This window comes from Molothrus ater, chromosome 18 (assembly GCF_012460135.2).
Source record: "Molothrus ater isolate BHLD 08-10-18 breed brown headed cowbird chromosome 18, BPBGC_Mater_1.1, whole genome shotgun sequence".
In the NCBI taxonomy this organism is placed as follows: Eukaryota; Metazoa; Chordata; class Aves; order Passeriformes; family Icteridae; genus Molothrus; species Molothrus ater.
In genome coordinates, this window is record NC_050495.2 from 3,316,492 (window position 1) to 3,334,119 (window position 17,628).

At 53.6% G+C, this 17,628-nt stretch overlaps 3 protein-coding genes across 4 annotated transcripts; 2 read left to right on the forward strand and 1 right to left on the reverse strand.

The window, feature by feature from the left end:
- Positions 1 to 746: 746 nt before the first annotated feature.
- Positions 747 to 7,753, forward strand: LRRC43 (leucine rich repeat containing 43). Its single transcript, XM_036393354.1, has 12 exons — positions 747 to 836; positions 914 to 1,168; positions 1,401 to 1,511; positions 1,633 to 1,772; positions 2,369 to 2,607; positions 3,224 to 3,402; positions 3,716 to 3,839; positions 4,058 to 4,197; positions 4,325 to 4,405; positions 4,671 to 4,862; positions 5,380 to 5,455; positions 7,544 to 7,753. Exons 1-12 carry the CDS (start codon positions 747 to 749, stop codon positions 7,702 to 7,704), a joined length of 1,788 nt encoding a protein of 595 aa, XP_036249247.1. The 3' UTR covers positions 7,705 to 7,753.
- A 203-nt stretch (positions 7,754 to 7,956) lies between these two features.
- B3GNT4 (UDP-GlcNAc:betaGal beta-1,3-N-acetylglucosaminyltransferase 4) lies at positions 7,957 to 10,286 on the forward strand. Its single transcript, XM_036393355.2, has one exon. It carries the CDS (start codon positions 8,488 to 8,490, stop codon positions 9,604 to 9,606), a length of 1,119 nt encoding a protein of 372 aa, XP_036249248.1. The 5' UTR covers positions 7,957 to 8,487; the 3' UTR covers positions 9,607 to 10,286.
- Positions 10,287 to 12,646: 2,360 nt separating this feature from the next.
- Positions 12,647 to 16,524, reverse strand: DIABLO (diablo IAP-binding mitochondrial protein). Of its 2 annotated transcripts, none has more exons than XM_036393358.1 (6): positions 16,469 to 16,524; positions 15,668 to 15,782; positions 15,334 to 15,462; positions 14,354 to 14,464; positions 14,169 to 14,265; positions 12,647 to 13,258 (listed from the first exon to the last, which is right to left on the reverse strand). In XM_036393358.1, exons 1-6 carry the CDS (start codon positions 16,513 to 16,515, stop codon positions 13,050 to 13,052), a joined length of 708 nt encoding a protein of 235 aa, XP_036249251.1. In that variant the 5' UTR covers positions 16,516 to 16,524; the 3' UTR covers positions 12,647 to 13,049. The 2 variants fall into 2 exon arrangements, with proteins under 2 accessions (XP_036249251.1, XP_036249250.1); XM_036393357.1 differs by having other exon boundaries at positions 15,334 to 15,465.
- Positions 16,525 to 17,628: the final 1,104 nt, after the last annotated feature.

Below are 17,628 nucleotides of genomic sequence, written 5' to 3' on the forward strand. Positions count from 1 at the left end.
CCTTTCCTGTCTGTACGGGGCTGTGATAAGCTGCTGAGCTGATAAGGGAGCAGGTCAGCATCCGTCCTGTAAAACCCAACCTGAGAAGTTCAGCTTTCCACCACGTAACCATCAGACATCACAGGGCAGCTGCAATTCATCTGGTGAAGTTCTGCTGACACACTGCTCTGTCAGCCCTCTAAAATGGAATTTGTGGCCATTGCCGCAACACCTATCGCTGGAAAAAGGAAATCAATCTCTGCCTGTGGAGACCTGATGCTGACCTGAGACACAGCTGTGCCTTTTGTTCCTTGAGCTCACCTACTTTTTCCAAGTGTGGGAGCTGGTATTTTCAGCCATGAGCTTGTTTTCTGGCCTTAGATGGGTGTGTGGCAGTGCCCTCCACGTAAAGGGGAGAGCTGGGCTTTTGGAGCTGGCTGAGTTCTTCTGCTTCCTCCCTGAAGCCTGAGTGACATTCAGGACACAGATAAGGGAAGTGGCAAATTCCATGCCACAGGTCCCCAGCCAGGCAAGAATGCTGATGCTGTACCCTACAAGTGCAGCATGAGGCCACCTGCCCTTTCCCTGGGGGGAAGCAGCCCCCAGAACCCAGTGGGAACCAGAAAACCAGGGATTTATTCCCAGCTGAGTGAGCTTGGTGCTTTTCCAGACCTGCTCCACCTCTGCTTGGAGAGTTTGGTTCCATGGCAGCATCTCCTAGCAACAGGGACACAGAGCCAGGGGCTTCCCTGCCGGGCTGGGGCTGCATGGCAGCGCCCGGCAGCGTCTCGGCTGCTTTTCAGGAGTACCTGCAGCACCTGGGGCTGCAGGACTTCCCCTGTGGCCTTGGCAGCTGGGTAGGGCTCTGGGGGGCACAGCTGTGGGATGTGGCACCGGGCTGCCATTGCCTCTCCTCTCTCCCTGTTCTCCACAGAACAAATCCCGCTGCAATGCCCGCAGGAGCTCCCGGGCACGGCCAGCAGGGCTGGAGGAGGCTGTGCCACCAGGAGAGGAGAGCCCTGAGGTGCTGCTGGAGCTGCTGAGAGACCAGCACAGCCCCTGGGCACTGCCCCCTGACTGCAGCCCCCAGGCCCAGCGCCTGAGGGAAGTGGTTGTGCTGGCACCCGAGCTCCTCCGTGGCTCCAGAGTCTCCCAGCTTGTCAAGTCCCTGCGGATACTCAGCAAGGGGGTAAGTGCAGCTGCTGGTGCCCATAAAGCTGTGTCTTCCTGCTGTCAGGGAAAACATGCTGGGAAAAGGGCACCGTCCATCCCATGGTCTTCCCAGGTGCTGCAGCTAGAGTAGAGCTTCTCCCCACAGCCTCCCCAGGATGTTGTGCTAACCCATGTCACACAGATGTGTCCATGTCACCCTGGCCACAAGGTGCCTCAAGGACAAGTTGGCCAAACCCAGCTCTTTGCAGGTGGAGGAGGTGGATAAAGGTCTGCTGCAGTTCCAGCAGCTGGAGGAGCTCATCCTCAGTGCCAACCACATCAGCAGGGTAACCTCAGCCCATCTGCCCCGGACTCTGAAGGTGAGTGAGCAGGATGGGGCAGGAATTCCCATGTGGGAACACAGGGAAAGACAGACAACTCAAGGGGGTGCCAGGAACAGCTAATTTCCAAGGTGTTTGTTGTTCCTTCTGTCCTGGGCAGGTGCTGGAGCTCTGCTACAATGATGTGGGTGATCTGCAGGACCTGTGTGCTCAGCCACCCCCGGAGCTCCAGCACTTGGGGCTGGGCTACAACCAGCTGTGTGGCCCTTCCCAGGAAAAGCACCTCACTGTGGATTTCTGGTAATGCCACAGGCTGAATGTGGGCTCCTGAAAGGGAAATGAGCAGATGTGAACAGCTGACCTCAAGCCATGGAGGTGGCCCTTTTTGGGAAAATACAGAAGGGAAAATTTTGGGAAAATTCAGAAGGGTTGTTTCTTTGCTCTGTGTCTACTCTCTGTGTGGAGTAGTCTGTCTCTGCTGTCTTCTGTCTCATGCCCAGAGGTTGTTTTGGTCCTTAGCAAGGTGTGGAATGGGGAGATCAGCAGAGAAATTGCCCTGACACCCTGCCCATCCCAGTTCCATTTCCCTGGACAGTTTACTTTTTCCGTGTCCTTCCCAAAGCCACTGCTGGAATTTTGTGAGCATCTGAAGCATAGACTGCATCACCAAATGGTGCAGGGGTCATCAATGGATGCTAAAGAAATGTTTTTGTGTTGTGGGGCAAACTGGTGATGGCTCAGGAATTGGAACTGGCCTCCAGATTGGATTCCTCAGTTCAACCCAGTTTGTGCTGGGCAAATATGATTTTTGTTTCTGTTTTTGCTCCAGGGCTGTAGCTTTCTATCCTCAAATAGGTGCTGGCTGCCTTACATCCTTCCCTGGGTTCTCTCCTTAGGCCAAACCTTGTCTCCCTTGACCTGAGCTTTAACAGCCTCACAGACCTGCTGGGGCTGGTCTCCCAGCTGACCACCCTGCAGAACCTCCGCATCCTGCTGCTCCAGGGGAACCCACTGGCTCTCATCCCCCCTTACAGAGGCTTCCTCGTGGACAGCCTGCCCAAGCTGTCCATCCTCGATGACATCTACATATGGCCTGAAGAGAGGCAGCAGTTCCAGGGGCTGGCAGGGCAGCCAGGTGAGCCCTGCCTTTGAGGCTGCCCGTGCTGACCCTGTGATTCAGGAGTGGGGTTTGCATTGTGGTTGTGTCATTACAAGTGAGGTAGTTTCTGACTTAGGCCCAAGAACAACCAACCCCGGTCCCAGCACTGCCTCAGTGTCCTGGCCTGCCTCAGCTTTTCTTTCCAGACACCATCTGGTTTCAGATCATGCATTTCCCTCCTGAGCTGTGGCAGGAGGAACATCAGTACTGGGGGAGGTTCTCACATGGGGCTGCACTGTCTGCACACAGCAGTGCCACCTCTGGGGCACATCCCTGACTGGGATGAGAGCAGGAGGCTGGGGACACCCGGGGTGGGAAACCTCTCTTGATGGCCCCTACTCAATGAGTTTGTGTGCTGGATGTGCTTTTTGGAGATTCAAACGTTGAAGGAGCGGAGCAGCCAAGGCACGAGGTGTTTGCATGGCTTTTAGTGACGCCACGTGGCAGTGGTTTGTCACAGCATTTGCACGGGCTGGCACCCAGGGATGCCAGCAGGTGGGACATGGGACCTGGAGGTTTCTGCTTGCTCTGTTCCTTCCTCTCTCTGGAAGGGAAGTGCTGCAGGTTCATGGCAGGATTCTCTTCCTTTCAGAGCTGATCAGGAGTGAAGCACGACTGGTTGTGAACATTGGGGAGATGAAGGGACTCCCTAATCCCGAAGATTTTCAGCAGCTGGAAGCTGGCTGTGAGGGTCCAGTGATCACCTGCAGCTACTGTGTGACCTACCAGTTTGCAGAGGGAGAGGAGCTCGAGGACAGGGGCAGTCCTGAGGTTGGTGCTTGATTGTGCTCCTGGAAACAAGCAGCATGGCAGGTCTGCAGGGGGAACTGCATCTCCAGGCTATGGGGTGATGGGCCTGGCATGGGGAGCAGCAGTGTTGGGGACAGAATTCCCATGTGGCTGCATCCAGCAGGACAAGCCCACATTCCACATTCCTCCTGCCCAGAGCTCTGCATGTGAGAGGGAACTCACAGTCCCCCTCCTGCTGACTGTGGCAGACCCTTTCCCTGGCGCTGAAGTCCCTTCTTCCCATGAGGGTGGGCTGGGGAATAGGATTTTGGAGGCAAATCCATCTCTCTTCCAGGGAACAGAAATCCATCAGAGTCCCACAGTGGCCACACTGGATGTGGACAGCTCTGCTCAGGACACAGGAGAGACAAAGAGCCATCAGGAGCCTGCAGCCACAGAGGAGCCCGAGGCCCACTCTGGTAATGAGGAATTATAGATCTTCTGTTCCATGTCTCAGGGCAGGTTTATGGCTCTTTGTGGGGTGTGGTGGCACCAGGATGTCCCTTGCAGTGCCAGAGTGCCAGCTGGGCTGCTCCTGGGACTGATGGACAATGACCTGGCACCAGCTGTGTCCTGGAGGTCCTTCTGTGCTGGGGAAAGAGAGATCTCCTCTGAGCTTTTTTGTGTCCCTACACAGCAAAGGTTTTTGCCACCTCTGCACAGCCCTGGGCAGACACCATCGACTGCAGCTACAGGAAGGAACACATTGCCAAGGACTTGGTGGGGCTGAAGTCCTACCTGGGGGCTGGAACCATTGTCTCAGTTGTGGAGGAGAAGGTGAGGGTGTGGCTGAGCTGGATGAAGGGGGAAGAGCTGCTGGGAGGCCCAGCCAGTGGCGTCACAATCCCTCTGGGAGGCAGGCTGGGATGGCAGCGACCCTGGGCCAGCTCCTCTCTCCGGGCAGGTGCTCTCGTGGCCTGTGGATCCAGACGAAAACTCTGTCACAAGTAAGGAAGGACAGGAGCTGAAGAAGAACGGTGCAAAGGTAGGCTGCCAGGAGAGAACAACGACCAAATTCTATCTCAGTTGCAAAAACAGTGATGGGAGAACAAGGACCCTTCTGCTGGGTCAGTCTGGTGTGTCAGAGAGTCAGACCTCTCCCAAAGTCCCCCCTTTCTGTGGGGGGAAGGCAGCAGCTGGTGGCACACACCTTGGCCAGGATGCAGTGGTGGGCAAGGGGCTGGGTTGGGGTTGCTTCTCTTTGATAAAGGGACCCCAACCTTCTGCTGAGGCCTGTCCCCATGTCCAAGGACAAGCAGAAAAAGAAGAAGAAGAAGAAGTCCTGCGAATACCGCAGTGACCCTCCCATTTGGAGCACCCTGGCCACCACGAGGGTGACCTTGGAGACCCTGCTGGCCACCGAGAGCCTGGTGGCAACTGTGTGTGACTTTGGGATCTTGATCCCTGAGAAACCACCAGAATCACCGGTTCTGGATGAGAAGGTAAAGAGCAGGTCCCAGGGCAGGGCTGCAGGCTGGGGTTCAGCAAACGCCTTCTCTGGCCTGGGCATCCATCCCTCCATCCCTCCATCCCTCCATCCCTCCATCCCTCCCTCCGTTCTTCTCTCCCCAAAATGGGGCTGAAATAGCCCTGCCTGACCACCATCCATCGTTGCTGGTGTGGTTATTTAAGGCTGATATTAGTGAGCAGTTCTGCTACTTTTTCTGGGCCTAGGAAAATAGATGAGTTTATTTTTCCATTCCAGAATGTGTAAGCAGCCACTCGTGCTTCCTCTGGTGCTCTCTCTCAGCATGGCAGCACATGCCAGCTGTACCAACTTTCTGTTTCCTGGATTCTCTTCTCTGAGCAGCCACCCTGCTGTGCTCCTGCTCCCCCTCACCTCTGTCCTCTGCCCCTGAAATCCCAGTGACAGCACCCAGATGATGACAGCTGGTACAGGACTGAATGAGGGCAGTGAGTTTCAACACAGCCTTACTGTGGAAACATCTCTCTCCACAGGAGGCAAAAAAAGGCAAAGACAAGAGCAAAAAACCCAAAGGAGAGAAAGGAGACCAGAAAAACGCGGCTTCCAAAGGTGACAGAGGCTGGAGGTGGCGGGACAGAGGGCGGGGTGTGTGAGAGAGCAAACAGGAGCAGGGCCCGGCCACCCTGCCAGCCGCAGGAGCAGGGACTTACTCACATCCTGAGCCTCGGGCTGTGAATGCAGACATTGACTGCGGGGCTCTCAGAATAGACACAGCCCGGACTCTTTACGAGTCGGTGTCTGCACAAGCACCCGGGGTGGGCTGCCAGCTGCCCTGGGAGACCCACACCTACAGCACCCTGTGCCAGGGGACATCGGCAAAGCAGATTTTTGGGCGAGAAAAGTGCTGCCCACTGTGTCGGCTGCCAAATGTGGGCGGTGGCGTGGGCGGGCAGCTGGAAGGGCTGCCTGGGATGCATAATGAGCTCCTCATTCACTGCCAGCTTGCATCTCCAAGCACTTTGCAGAGGGGATTGTTGTTCTCTCTGGTTTGGAGATGAGATGCACAGAGAGCCCCAGGTGCCCCAGCCAGCCCATGGCAGGGCTGGGAACAGATCCCAGTCTGCTGTCACCCACCAAGAGACCACCCCGATCCCTCCAGGTGTGTCCCCTCCCTCCCCAGTGCAGAGCTCAGGGCTGCTCAGCCAGCAGCCTTGCTTAATCTGCCAGAGGCAAACCTCACCCTGCCTCTTGCAGGTTATTTTTCCATCAATATTGGTTCTGACTGCAAAAATAGCAGGGCCAGCACATCAGAGGGGTAATGCAAGAACGGGAGGAAGTGGGACAGGGAAGGGGTGGCCAAGCAATGCTGAAAAGCTGCTCGTGGGTCATCGAGGGCATGGAGAAGGCCAGGCCTCCCAGCACTGCTCAGAGCTACCAAAGGAGCTTTGTTTTCCTGCTCTGGCATCAGACTTAAGAGTGCAATTAACCCCCAGAGCTCCAGGCTGCTTTCCTGTGCGCTGTCACCCACAGCAAGGTCCCCATCTTTGGGGAGGCTCTCAGAGCTCTGCAGTCCTGGGCTGCATTCACAGAAGCTGGTGGCCTCCCTTAGTGACCTGAAAAGAAGGAAACTCATTGAATTGCTGTCCCCCACAAGAAGATGTGTATTTGCAATGTACACTCAGCCTGTTGCTGAAGCAGGCGGCTGCTGTCAAACAGCTCAGCTTCAGCAGTGGCTGTTCCTTCCTTCCTTCCCTCCCTGGTGTGTGGTCAGTGCGTGCACGAGGTTTCCTTTCAGCTTGAATGAAGGTAAAAGTGCTGTTGTGTGCACAGAAGTTCTGCTGCTGCAGGAAACCCACAGCAATTAGAGATTTGTGCTTAATTTGGTGTCCCCGTGTGCCTGTGCAGGTGGGGGCTGGCTTGGCTGCACTGTGAGGCCACTGAGTGCATAATTCAAAGTTTGAGTGCAAAATTCACAGTGCCTAAAGATGAGCTGCCCCACAGCTCGCTACACCCGCTGTCCCATGGCTGTGACTCACCAGAGCAGCCCAGCTGTGGCTTTTGTGGGGGGCTGCTCGAGCCCTGCTGAGCTCAGTGTCGCACATCCTGCCTGCCCCGTGAGTCACCAGCTGCTCCGGGGGTATTTGACACCTGCACATCACCTGGGGACCGCCCTTGGAGCTGTGACAGTGGCCATGCCCCGGGGCACAGGGGATGACTCCAGCCCATCAGGGCTGTGCAGGGACCAGCACTCTCACAGCCGGGAGCTGAGGCTGATTTGCATCCCTCAGTTCAGCAAATGCACACAAATAATAAGTCTTCTCAGAGGAATTGGGATCACTTCCAGGCTGCTCAAAGAGGAAAGGCAGCGAGCTTTGTCACAAGTGAACCATTTGCCCAGACACTGAAGGATGTCTTCAGAAGTAGTCTCACGTAGGTCTCATTTTACCTCGCACTTGATTTTCCAAGATCCTTGAAATAGTTTATTTCTGCAGCTTTCTTTTGCCCTAGGGCAATTTCACAACAAACAGCAAGGCTGCACCCAGGTCAACTGCCAGCCTAAAGATGCTTTTTGGGCTTATCATCCAAAATCATATTCAGTTTCCCCTGAAGCCCAGTCACTGCTGACACCCTTGTACGCTGCTGCTTTTAGGATCATTTACTCTCCCAAGAGAGTGACAAATGCACTTCTTACCACAGGAAAAGGAAAAAACAAAGACACTGCTGAAGTGGAGGAGGATCAAGAGCCCCAGCCAGTGCCACTGACAGTTCAATTCCAGATGCAGCTGCTTCGATGGCCCTTGGCAGCCAGCACCCAGAGCCAGGAGAATGTGGCCATGGCAGTGGGGAGCACACAGTGATGTGTCCGTAGCAGGAGCATGAGTGGAAATAAACCACACGGGAACGCTGCACGGAGCCTGGTTTAGCTGAACCGCCAGAGCTGGGAGCTGCCCCGGGGCTCCTGGCTGGCTGTGGCTGGTGCTGAGCTTCTGCTGGAGCTGGAGCGGGCAGGGGATGCTGGGTGGGTGTGCGGGGTGTAGGCTGGGTGTCCGCGCCCGGGACACGCTGCCCCGGTGCCGGTGCCAGCCCCCGCATCCTCCGCCCGGGGCGGGGCTCGGCAGCGCCGGGGCGGGGCGGGGGCAGCTCCCGGTGAACCTCGGAGGGAGCGGAACGGCAGCTCCCGGTGAACCGCGGAGGGAGCGGAACGGCAGCTCCCGGTGAATCGCGGAGGGAACGGAACGGCAGCTCCCGGTGAATCGCGGAGGGAGCGGAACGGCAGCTCCCGGTGAATCGCGGAGGGAGCGGAACGGCAGCTCCCGGTGAATCGCGGAGGGAACGGAACGGCAGCTCCCGGTGAATCGCGGAGGGAACGGAACGGCAGCTCCCGGTGAAGCGCAGAGGAGGCTCCGCAGAGCAGAGCAGAGCGGGGGTTTTGCCGTGCGGGGTCACCGTGGAGCGGCGGCTCCAGCCCGGTCTGCGCGCCCCGGCGGGACCGGGGGCTCTGGACCATCCTCACCGGCAGCACCGGGTCCTGGTGAGAAGCGGGGGGAAGCACCGAGCCACGTCCCCGTCCCAGGTAAGGTGGGAGGGAACGGCTCGTCTTCATCTGCCTGCCCGGGGCCGGTCCCGCGCCGGATGCTGCCATGTATCCCAGGATTAAAAGCCTGGCGCTTTACACCTTCTCAATCACGCTGCTGGCCTGCGTGCTTTACATGAAGAAGGAGGCGAAGTTGGCAGCATCATCAGCAGAGCAGAAAGTGGATGTGGTGGATCACAGAGTGCAGCCTTCGGTTCTGGACAGCGCTGAGCAGAGCAAGTGTTTGCCGAACTTGACCTTTGCCAATTCTTCTCTCGCCCTCCCGGAGCCTCACCGAGTCTTCCTAACCTACAAGCACTGCAGGAACTTCTCGGTCCTGCTGAGGCCTTCCAGGTGTAGCAAAGAGATGTTCCTCCTGCTGGCCATCAAGTCTTCCCCCATCAACGTGGACCGGCGCGTGGCCATCAGGAACACGTGGGGGAAGGAGGCGTCCATCGGGGGCAGGCACATCAGGCTGGTGTTCCTCCTAGGGCGCTCCGAGGCCAAAATCCAGCTGCAGCCCCTGCACCAGCTGCTGGCTTACGAGAGCCAGGAGTTCGATGATATCCTGCAGTGGGATTTTGTTGACGACTTCTTCAACCTGACCCTCAAGGAGCTGCATTTCCTCCGCTGGTTCACGGAGGATTGCCAGCACGCCAGGTTCGTGCTGAAGGGCGACGATGACGTGTTTGTCAACACTTACAACATCGTGGAGTTCCTCCAGGAGCTGGACCCTGAACAGGATCTCTTTGTTGGGGACGTGATCGCCAACGCCCGGCCCATCAGGAACACCAAGGTCAAATACTTCATTCCAGAGCCCATGTATGGGGCCACCTTCTATCCTCTCTATGCAGGAGGAGGGGGATATGTGATGTCTAGAGAGACAGTGCGTCGCCTCCAGAGCACCGCAGAGGACATGGAGCTCTTCCCCATAGATGATGTGTTTGTGGGAATGTGTCTGGCAAAGATGTCAGTGACCCCAAAGAACCACGCTGGCTTTAAGACTTTTGGGATCCAGAGACCTTTCAACCCTTTTGATCCGTGCTTGTACAAAGAGCTGATGGTTGTGCACAGGCTGAACCCAACGGAGATGTGGATCATGTGGACGCTGGTGAAGGATGACAGCATCAGGTGTGCAGTGTCAGTGACCCACAGCTACAGCAGGGGCTGGAAAAGGAGCTACTGATGAGCCCAGGGACTGTGGCTGGTGACAGGGTACTTAAACTAAAAATCAGGTTGTGGTAGAAACACGTCCGTTACTAACAGACTGCACTGGAGCTGTGGTTTGGTTTGCAGCGAGTCTTTTTCTGTTGGGGGTTACTTGAAGCAGTTGAATTGTCACAGGGTGGGGGTGTGGTCAGTGGCTTCCCAGCCAGACTGTGCCAGGGGAAGTCACAAGTGCCATCTGCACTGCTGGCCAAAGTCAGTCTCATGTGGGACAGCCAGCGATGACTAAGAAGTGACAGAGCATTTGAAATTTACTTGAAGGCATGGAAGAAAGGCCAGTATGTCCTGCTGGGTCTGCTGTGCCAGGGCAGCAGCCCCACAGCTCCTACCACACAGCAGGAGAACGGGAGTGGAGTGGGGAAGGAAGAGCTTCAAAATCCATGGCCTTAAGACAGCAGTGATGATGATCTGGGGGACTGGGCTCAGCCTCCAGCCCTTTGGCTTTTGCAGAAACTCACAAAGGTTTACATGCACTAGAAACTTTAGCACAAACACTTTCTGATCTGGTTTGAGAGGAGCCACGTGTTTTCAATAATCATGGTGGTAGGAAGAGTGGCTGTAGCTTCCCATGTTGTGTGGGAGGTGTTTGGTTCATTGTTGTTGTAATGTTGTGTATAAATAAAATACTTTTCAAAAGTATTTACATGGGAATATTCTTAGGTCTTCTGAAAGCTAAGAGCCCTAAAAGCCAGGGAAGGCTGAGATCTGGTGCTGGGTATTTGCATTAAAGAGGAAAATGTTAGTGGAAATGGATATTTGCCACTTCTTTTTTGTGAGCTGTTCTCTGCCCTACTCAGACAAGATGCACTGACACAAAAGTGATAAATCTGAACGTGCTGGAGATGTTAATTTGAGAAAAGATCAAATATAGGACTAAGTTTTGGTGTTTTTTTTTTTTTTTTGTGAAGCTTATCAGTATCTTGCTGCTAGAGCAGGAGCTGTGGATGAGCAGGAAGCAGCCTGGAAGCCTTAGGGGAAAAAACAAGCAAATGAGTAAAGAGGAAGTGTGTGATTAGAGCGAGCAGAGTCCTTTGTGCTGTGCTGTCATTGCTCTCTGTAGTGCCAGCTGCCCAGCATCCACCCCCCACCAGATGGGAGCTGGAGCTTTCAGAAGGGCCTAGGAAGTGCTGCCAGGAGGCTCCTGCTTGTCCTACAGGCAGGGACACCCTGAGAGCAGAGGTGAGGGAGCTCTCAGTGGGATGTTGGGGGACTGCTGGTAGGATGTGCTCCCTTGGCCCTCTGGAGCACCTGGGGTAGCTCTGGCTGAGCCCCAGGGCTGACCCAGGCTCTTGGGGCAAAGGTGCCACCTCACAGGAGCTGTTTCTGTGCCAGGTGTGAGAAGGGGTTTGTCTCAAAGAATTGGTGGGTGTCCCTCCTCAGGGTGGTCTTGTGCAAGCTGTTACTGTGTTTTCTGGCTGCAGCTCCAACAGGGTGTCTTTAACTGTAGTTGAGAAAGTGCCTGTGTGTAGTTTCAGGTGTGTAAACAAGGCTGAGTGTCAGCAGCAAGCCCAGGTTCTGGGCACTGGGCTCTGCTGCTGGTCCTGGAGAGGAGACTGCACAGGGCAGGCACCGTGGTGCCCTGTGAGCTGCTGTGCCAGCACTTTTGTGATCCACTCGATGATTCCCAGTGCAAACTCAGGAGCACAGAGCATGATGTCATGTCTGTTGTGGGCTTAGGTGTGTGGGCTAACCCCCAGCTGGCAGCTCTCACTTCCTGACAAAGGTGAGGGACTCCTTTCTGCCCTGTTTTGGGGTGATTTGTGCTCCTCACCCCCACTTTGACTTGGCTGCGCTGCCTGGTTGGTTCCAGGCACGTTGGGCTGGATGTGTGTGGGAAGAGCTCTCGAGCAGAAAAAGCAGTACGTGCAGTGAAACGAGAAGTGGGGTCACAGCAGGGCTGGGAGCAGGCCCTGAAAGGGGAAGAGGGACTTTCCTGGCTTAGCAGGCTCCTGGCAGTGCCATGCAAACATCTGAGAAGAGTTACTGTGGCATCCTGAAAGGTACACAACTTGTTTGTGCACTCGGGTCAGGGCCTTGGCGGATGTTCTTCAACTGCACGAGGTACCAAAGGCGAGCAGTTGTGGTTAGAGGTTGACCTGAGACTGCATCTGGCTCCTGAGGGCTCAGCTGTGCCACCACCCCAGTAATCCTCTCATCACAGCAGACGTGGGCAGATCCCTGCAAGCTGAACTCCAGACTGTGCCATCCTCCTTGGATACAGCAGCACCCAGTGAGGAGCAAGGAAAGATGGTTTGGTAATTTTCTTTTTACTACTTAATCTATAAATGAACAGTGCTGTGCGCCTGAGATTGCATTTGTTCCAGAGGCAGCCAAAATGAGCCATCTTTTATGCTGCAGGTAAGAAAATTCAGGCACAACTCAATTTAGTAACACCAACCTTGATACAGATACATCAGATGCTAATCTGTGGTGAAAAAGCTTTGATTAATGTGTGATTTCTTACACAACCTGGCAGATAGGGATCCAATCATCAGTGATAAAGTTCAAGTGGATGCTGTTCTACAAAGCAAATTTCACACCAGCTGTCAAGTTAGGAAATTAACAGTGAAGGACACCCATGGTTTTGAAACCTGCAGTGAAACATTAAGCTTGCAAAATAAATAATTAAGATTATTTCCTGAAACTTGCATGGGGAAGCATTCAAATATGTAAAACTTTTGCTCAGTGCTTTGTAGAACAGTACACAGCAGCTGCCAAAACAATATTGTTTGTAAGTACAGTATATTGAAAATCAAACTTCCCCATTGCTTCCTGGGGAACCTCCCCCAGAGGTGATTCTGGGTGAAATAAGTTGCTGTGCTGAAAAAAACTGCACTAAGAGCCTGGGTGACTCCATGGGAAGTTCTCAGCTCCAGAGGAAATACTTCCCCTGACTGCAGCTCTGTAATTTGGTGCAGCAGCCAACTCAGAGGTTAAAAACTTTTAAATTCAGATAGAAAGCAAGGCCTAATTTCTTGCCCAAATGGCCACACCCACAATGAGCTTTTGCACAGTTTAATAGAGGCATCTCCTCACAGACATCATTTACCTCACAGGTTAAAAACAAGGATTTTTAAATACACTTCTCTGGCTGATCCCACAAACACACCAAGGGAGCAGCAGGACCCTCCAAGCAGAGACACAATTACCACCAGGCCATCCCTGATAACAGTCTTCACATTTGCATAGATAAACATTTAAATAAATGAATCCAAAAGTATTACAAACAAAGTAAGTTACAAACAAAACTGAAGCCTTCCAAATACCTGATTTGCAAAGCAATCCTTTTTTGGGAGGGGGGAAATATGGAATCACAGGCTTATTTCAGCAGTTTTACACTATCCCACACTTCAGAGCTTGGGACTGTTCCATTTGTGACTGACCCTAAGAGCTCAGTTCTGCTCAGTCCTCCCGAAGGTAAGGGTCATCATCTGAGTTCCCTAAAACACCCTGTGGCAAAGAGGAGTCCTCTCCTCGGGCTTTGATGAGCTCATCTGTCTGAGCTTCAGCTAATTTGGTCTCTGCTTTCTGGGACAGCAGCCTCACCTCCTGCACCTGGGACTTCAGCACCTGGATGTGGCTGCGGGCTGTCACCGAGGCCTGGTCTGCACCTGCAGGGAAGGATTGACACCCTGGGTCACAGGAGCACAACCTGGGCAAACCTTCAGCTGAGGAAATGGATGGGACATCATCTGCTTTGCTGTGTGGTGAGGGCTTTTGGGCTGTATAAATGCACTTACTGTTCATTTACCTCAAGCCTTTTGTCTGCTTTGAGGTGTCACTGCTCCCTTGAATTCTCCCATCGTGGTGGGATACAGCTGAGGTTGGACAGGAGGGATCACCTTGTGCCAGTGGGTTTGAGAGCTGAGCCCAGCCCAGTCCCTGCCAGAACCTTTCAGTCCTCATCCCATCCTGGCACCTACAGCAGTGGCACTGCTGAATTCCCACCATTCTCCTCCCATGCTCCCACAGGTTTCTGGGTCTTCTCCAGGCACTTACAGAATTAGGGTGTCTCTGTATATTCACTGCTTTCCCTCCCTTCTCCCCTCCAGTAACTCTGCCCATTTACCACAAGCCAGTCCATAACTCAGTCTCAGAGCTCTCAAATCTCTCCAGGGAGAAAAAACCAAAATTAGTATATTTGCCTTTTTTAATATAACTAAATCCAGTTGGAAATTCCTCCTGGATTCATAGGCAGCCTTGGTTCTGTGGCTCCCAGGACTGTGTTTGAGCCTTGCATTTAAAAATAACGGAACTTTTCTCTCAGACATTTTTGGCCATGCTTAGTCCTGACCTAAACCACAAGTGAGGTTTCCAGGCCTAGCTCTCAGGATGCATCTACAGACTCGCAGCCTAAAGCAGAATGTACGTGCTCAGCACCTCTAAAACGCAGGCACCAGCTGTCAGCTGTGGTGTTAACTGAGTGTACACTGTGTGTCTGAACTGGGCTGAGAGAGGGACAAGGGGCAGAGGGACAAGGGGCAGAGGGACAAGGGGCAGAGGCTCAGTGCTGCTGCTCACCTGACTGATACGCGGCCTCTGCCGCCATCTCCGACAGCCGCAGCGCCGTCATCCAGCTGGACTCCAGCCTGAGGTACTCCTGCTGCTTGGTGGTCATCTGGGAGAAAGAATCAACAAGGTGTAACACACCTGAGAGCTCTCCTGAGCTGTGAGAGGCAGATGGTGAGGGAGGTTGGTTTGCTCACATCCACTCTGGCTCCTATGACCACCTGCCAGACCGCATCCACCTCTTCCGAGTTCATTTTCCCAAGGAGATTTGAGTATTGCTTGTAGAGAGACACCAGGGTATAAACTGCCTGTCAAGGAATCATTTTGCACAGTTACCATGACAGCCTGCACAGCTCTGGTGTTGGCTCAGTATTAATTAGCAAAATTACTCTCCATACACTTGATCTACTGACAAGGATGTAAACTGGAATGCAAATACTTTACTCAAATTGGCACTTTATTTGCAAAATTAAAACTGTGACTTCTTGTTTCAGACTTCAGTATGGCTCAAGCCATTCTTCTGATGGAACTCAGTTCATGGTCTTAGAAAGGCTGAGAAGGGCAATAAAATGCCCAAGAACAGAGAGCTCAGTACACAGGTAATACAAATCACTGATATGAGTTTCTTCAGCCCCAGCTGTGAGTTTCAGGGTCATTTTGCCTAAGTAAAAAAAGGGACTTCTTAAAAGAGCATGGAATGACAGGACAAGGGGAATGGATTCATGCAGACAGAGGGCAGGATTGGATGGGATGTTAGGGAAAAATTCTTGGCTCTGAGGGTGGGGAGGCCCTGGCACAGGCTGCCCAGAGAAGCTGTGGCTGCTCAATCCCTGGAGTGTCCAAGGCCAGGTTGGACGGGCCTTGGAGCACCCTGGGACAGTGAAAGGTGTCCCTGCTCATTGGACTGGATGAGCTTTAAGGTCCTTCCAACCCCAAACCATTCTGGGGCTGTCTAATTTTAACCCCAAAGCAACAGTTTAACAAAGCTAAAAGTAACTTCCACATCTGGTGTAGAACAGTGACCCCACAGCTCCCGAGGGACCTGACATCTTCAACCCTCCTCACTTTGGTTAAATTAACTTTGCAAAAGCCCATTTTGAGTGTGGTTTAAGGGGTGCAGCCAGTGGCAGAGCAGCTGGCAGTGCCAGCAGTGGGGGGTGCCAGGTGTGGGGCTCACCTTGGTGTACTCGGTGAGCGCCTCGATCAGCGCGTACGTGGTCTGGGAGAGCAGCGTGGCCGTGCTGTCTGTCACCAGGGACACGGCTCTTCTGATCAGGGCATCATTGCTGAGGGACCCTGAGCTCTGCTGCTGCAACACAAGACACCTGTGTGACCCTGTGTGACCCTGTGTGACCTCGCCACCGCCCTCCCCACGGACAACACTCAAACACAACAATTAGGAAAAGCTGCGAGAACCAAACTCTCCCTGAGGATGCAACCCCAGGGGAGAACCAGGACAGGCAAGTGGGTTTGGGTGTTAAACTGGTGCAAGGAGGGGGTGCTGGGGGTACCTCCACGACGGGGACAGCGCACAGGGCCACCCCCAGCCCCACAGCCTGGTGCCACTGCCCGCTCCTGCCCGCGAGGCCTCGCTGCCGGACGCTGGCCAGGACAGGGAAGCTGCGCCTGGAAAAGCAAGAGGCAAAGTTTAGCAGCAGGAACATCCCAGTGTGGGGTGGGAAATAGAGGCAAAGATTAGCAGCAGAAACATCCCAGTGTGGGCTGGGAAACTGGGATCAGTGAGGAGAAGAACACCCAGAAGCTGTTCAAGGGGAGCTTGTCTATGCCAGGTTTTTGTGATGCAGCTGCGTGACAGCGGATGAGTAAGTTTGTTTCAAATTTTGTATTATTGTTTAATCGTAAGTGCAAGAAAAGGCAAGCACAGTTATTAGTGCAATATTAATACTTCCAGAGAGAAAATGTATGTTAGCTGGTATGGGCACATTACTGATAGTCAATAATACTGGAAAATAGGTTAAGAAACATGCTTAAAAGTGGTGTGTGGTACATGCAGGTGAGAAATGTGACACGTTTGTTACAATCCAGCGACACTTGGGTCTCTGTGGGCAGTTTTATTTACAACCCAAGCTGTGTACATGCCCTGGGGTCAGGGTCTATCACGGAAATACTCGAGCGGAAAAACAGAAGCACAGAGCAATGACAGGATTTTTTGTTGTTCTACAGCCATTTAATGAAAACAACCGGTGCATTTTCCTTCCTTTATGCCGCGTACTCTTTAGCCTACAGCCTGCGGGTGGGGAGCGCGGTGCGGGCAGTCCCCCTCAGCCTCTCCCCCCGGCCCGCCGCGGTACCTGAGCACGGAGCAGCAGCTCCGCAGCCACCACCCGCCCGCCGCCATCTTGGCCCGCCCGCCCGGCGCGCGGGAAGTGACGTCACCCCGCACACCTGAGTGGGCGGGGTTGGGTGGGCGGGGCCGAGCGCGGCGCGTGCGCAGAGCGCGTGCGCGTGCAGAGGGCGGGAGCGGCGCGTGCCGGACCGTGAGGGCAGCGGCGGGAACGTGAGGGGAGCGACCTGGAGATGTCCCCGGGGGTGTCCCCGCGGCCCCTCCGCCGTCACGGCCCTGTGGAGCACCCCCGACACCTCCTTTGTACTTCGCCGGTATGCCCAACATCAGAAATAGGGTCAGAAATAGGCAACGATTTACCCAGCTGCTGGGAGTGAGGAGGAGATTATGAAACATTGTTACAAAATGTGGAATGTGTAAAAATTCACTTTAGAGCGGGTTGTTCTTTGGTGTTTGGTTCTGTGGCTTTCAAGCCGGATAAGAATATTTCATCTGTGAAACAGAGCAGCCAACAAGCTTTGAGTGATGTCCAGGTGTTAGAAAACCAGATTACTTGGAGGTGGAATGGCCTTGATAAGGTTTTAGGGCTTGGTGTGTTTTAGTGATATTAGATTTGGGAAAGGTGAACAAAGCTTGGGAAGAAGGATTTGGACAAAAGGAATGTGGAACTTAAGGGTCATGAGGACATTGGGCAGAACTCCCCAGATAAGGAAGAAATTGAAAAATCCAACTTTGTTTCTGTGTTGCAAGCAGCTCCATTGGGTAAAAGGGAATTCCAGCAGGGCCAGATCGTGACCACCAACTCAGAGACACCAGTGCTCCTCACGGCCCTGGTTTAATTCATCTTTATTGTTCTAAAGTACACGATGCTGCTTTGATTTTGGGTAGTTCCATGCTAGTGATAATCTCCACCTTCTCCACCAAAGGTTTCCTGTGCAATTCCGCACAAAACGGCCTTAATCAATTAAATATATTCTTTTTAGTTATAGCAGGAATTCCTGTTCTCTCTCCTGTTTTCAGAGACTGAGTCAGCACAGGTGACTTTACTGAGGCAGTGCTGTATCACACATTTTTCATCCAACTCCATACTTTAAACATTTGTTCTAAAGCCTGGCACACCTGAGAGCACCAGGTAACAACTCTGTACCTTGTAAAACTGTAGGGAGA